General features: G+C 52.9%; 1 protein-coding gene across 1 annotated transcript in view; it reads right to left on the bottom strand.

Annotated features, from left to right (window-relative positions):
* The window catches only part of LOC106751466 (histone H1.2-like), a 769-nt gene extending 418 nt beyond the window's left edge, over positions 1 to 351 (bottom strand). The window contains exon 1 of the mRNA XM_014632365.1: positions 3 to 351. Within this exon, the coding sequence (XP_014487851.1) occupies positions 3 to 351 (349 nt within the window). The remainder of the gene's footprint in view (positions 1 to 2) is intronic.
* Between the last annotated feature and the right edge of the window lie 33 nt (positions 352 to 384).

Raw genomic sequence — 384 nt, 5'->3', positions numbered from 1 at the left:
ACCACCGGAGGTGGACGAGGCGAGCTTGAACGAACCCGACGCGCCCTTACCTTTCGTCTGAACCAGAGATCCCGACGCCACGGCGCCTTTCAGATATTTCTTGATGAAAGGGGCGACCTTTTCGGCGTCGACTTTGTAATTTGCGGCGACGAACTTCTTGATGGCCTGAAGAGACGATCCTCCGCGTTCCTTGAGTCCCTTGATGGCGTTGTTGACCATCTCGGATGTCGGAGGATGGGACGGTTTCGCCCTGGGATTCTTCGCTTTTTTCTCTTTCTTCGCGTGGGATTGAGGGGTGGCAGCGGAACCGGTGGTGACCGATGATGCTGTTTGATTTTCGACGTCGGCCATCTTTCACGTTAAAACGTTAAAAGTTAATAATAA

The sequence above is a fragment of the Dinoponera quadriceps genome, unplaced genomic scaffold, assembly GCF_001313825.1.
Source record: "Dinoponera quadriceps isolate SergipeBrazil2010 unplaced genomic scaffold, ASM131382v1 scaffold13753, whole genome shotgun sequence".
In the NCBI taxonomy this organism is placed as follows: Eukaryota; Metazoa; Arthropoda; class Insecta; order Hymenoptera; family Formicidae; genus Dinoponera; species Dinoponera quadriceps.
This window is presented reverse-complemented; position numbering and strand designations above follow the sequence as displayed.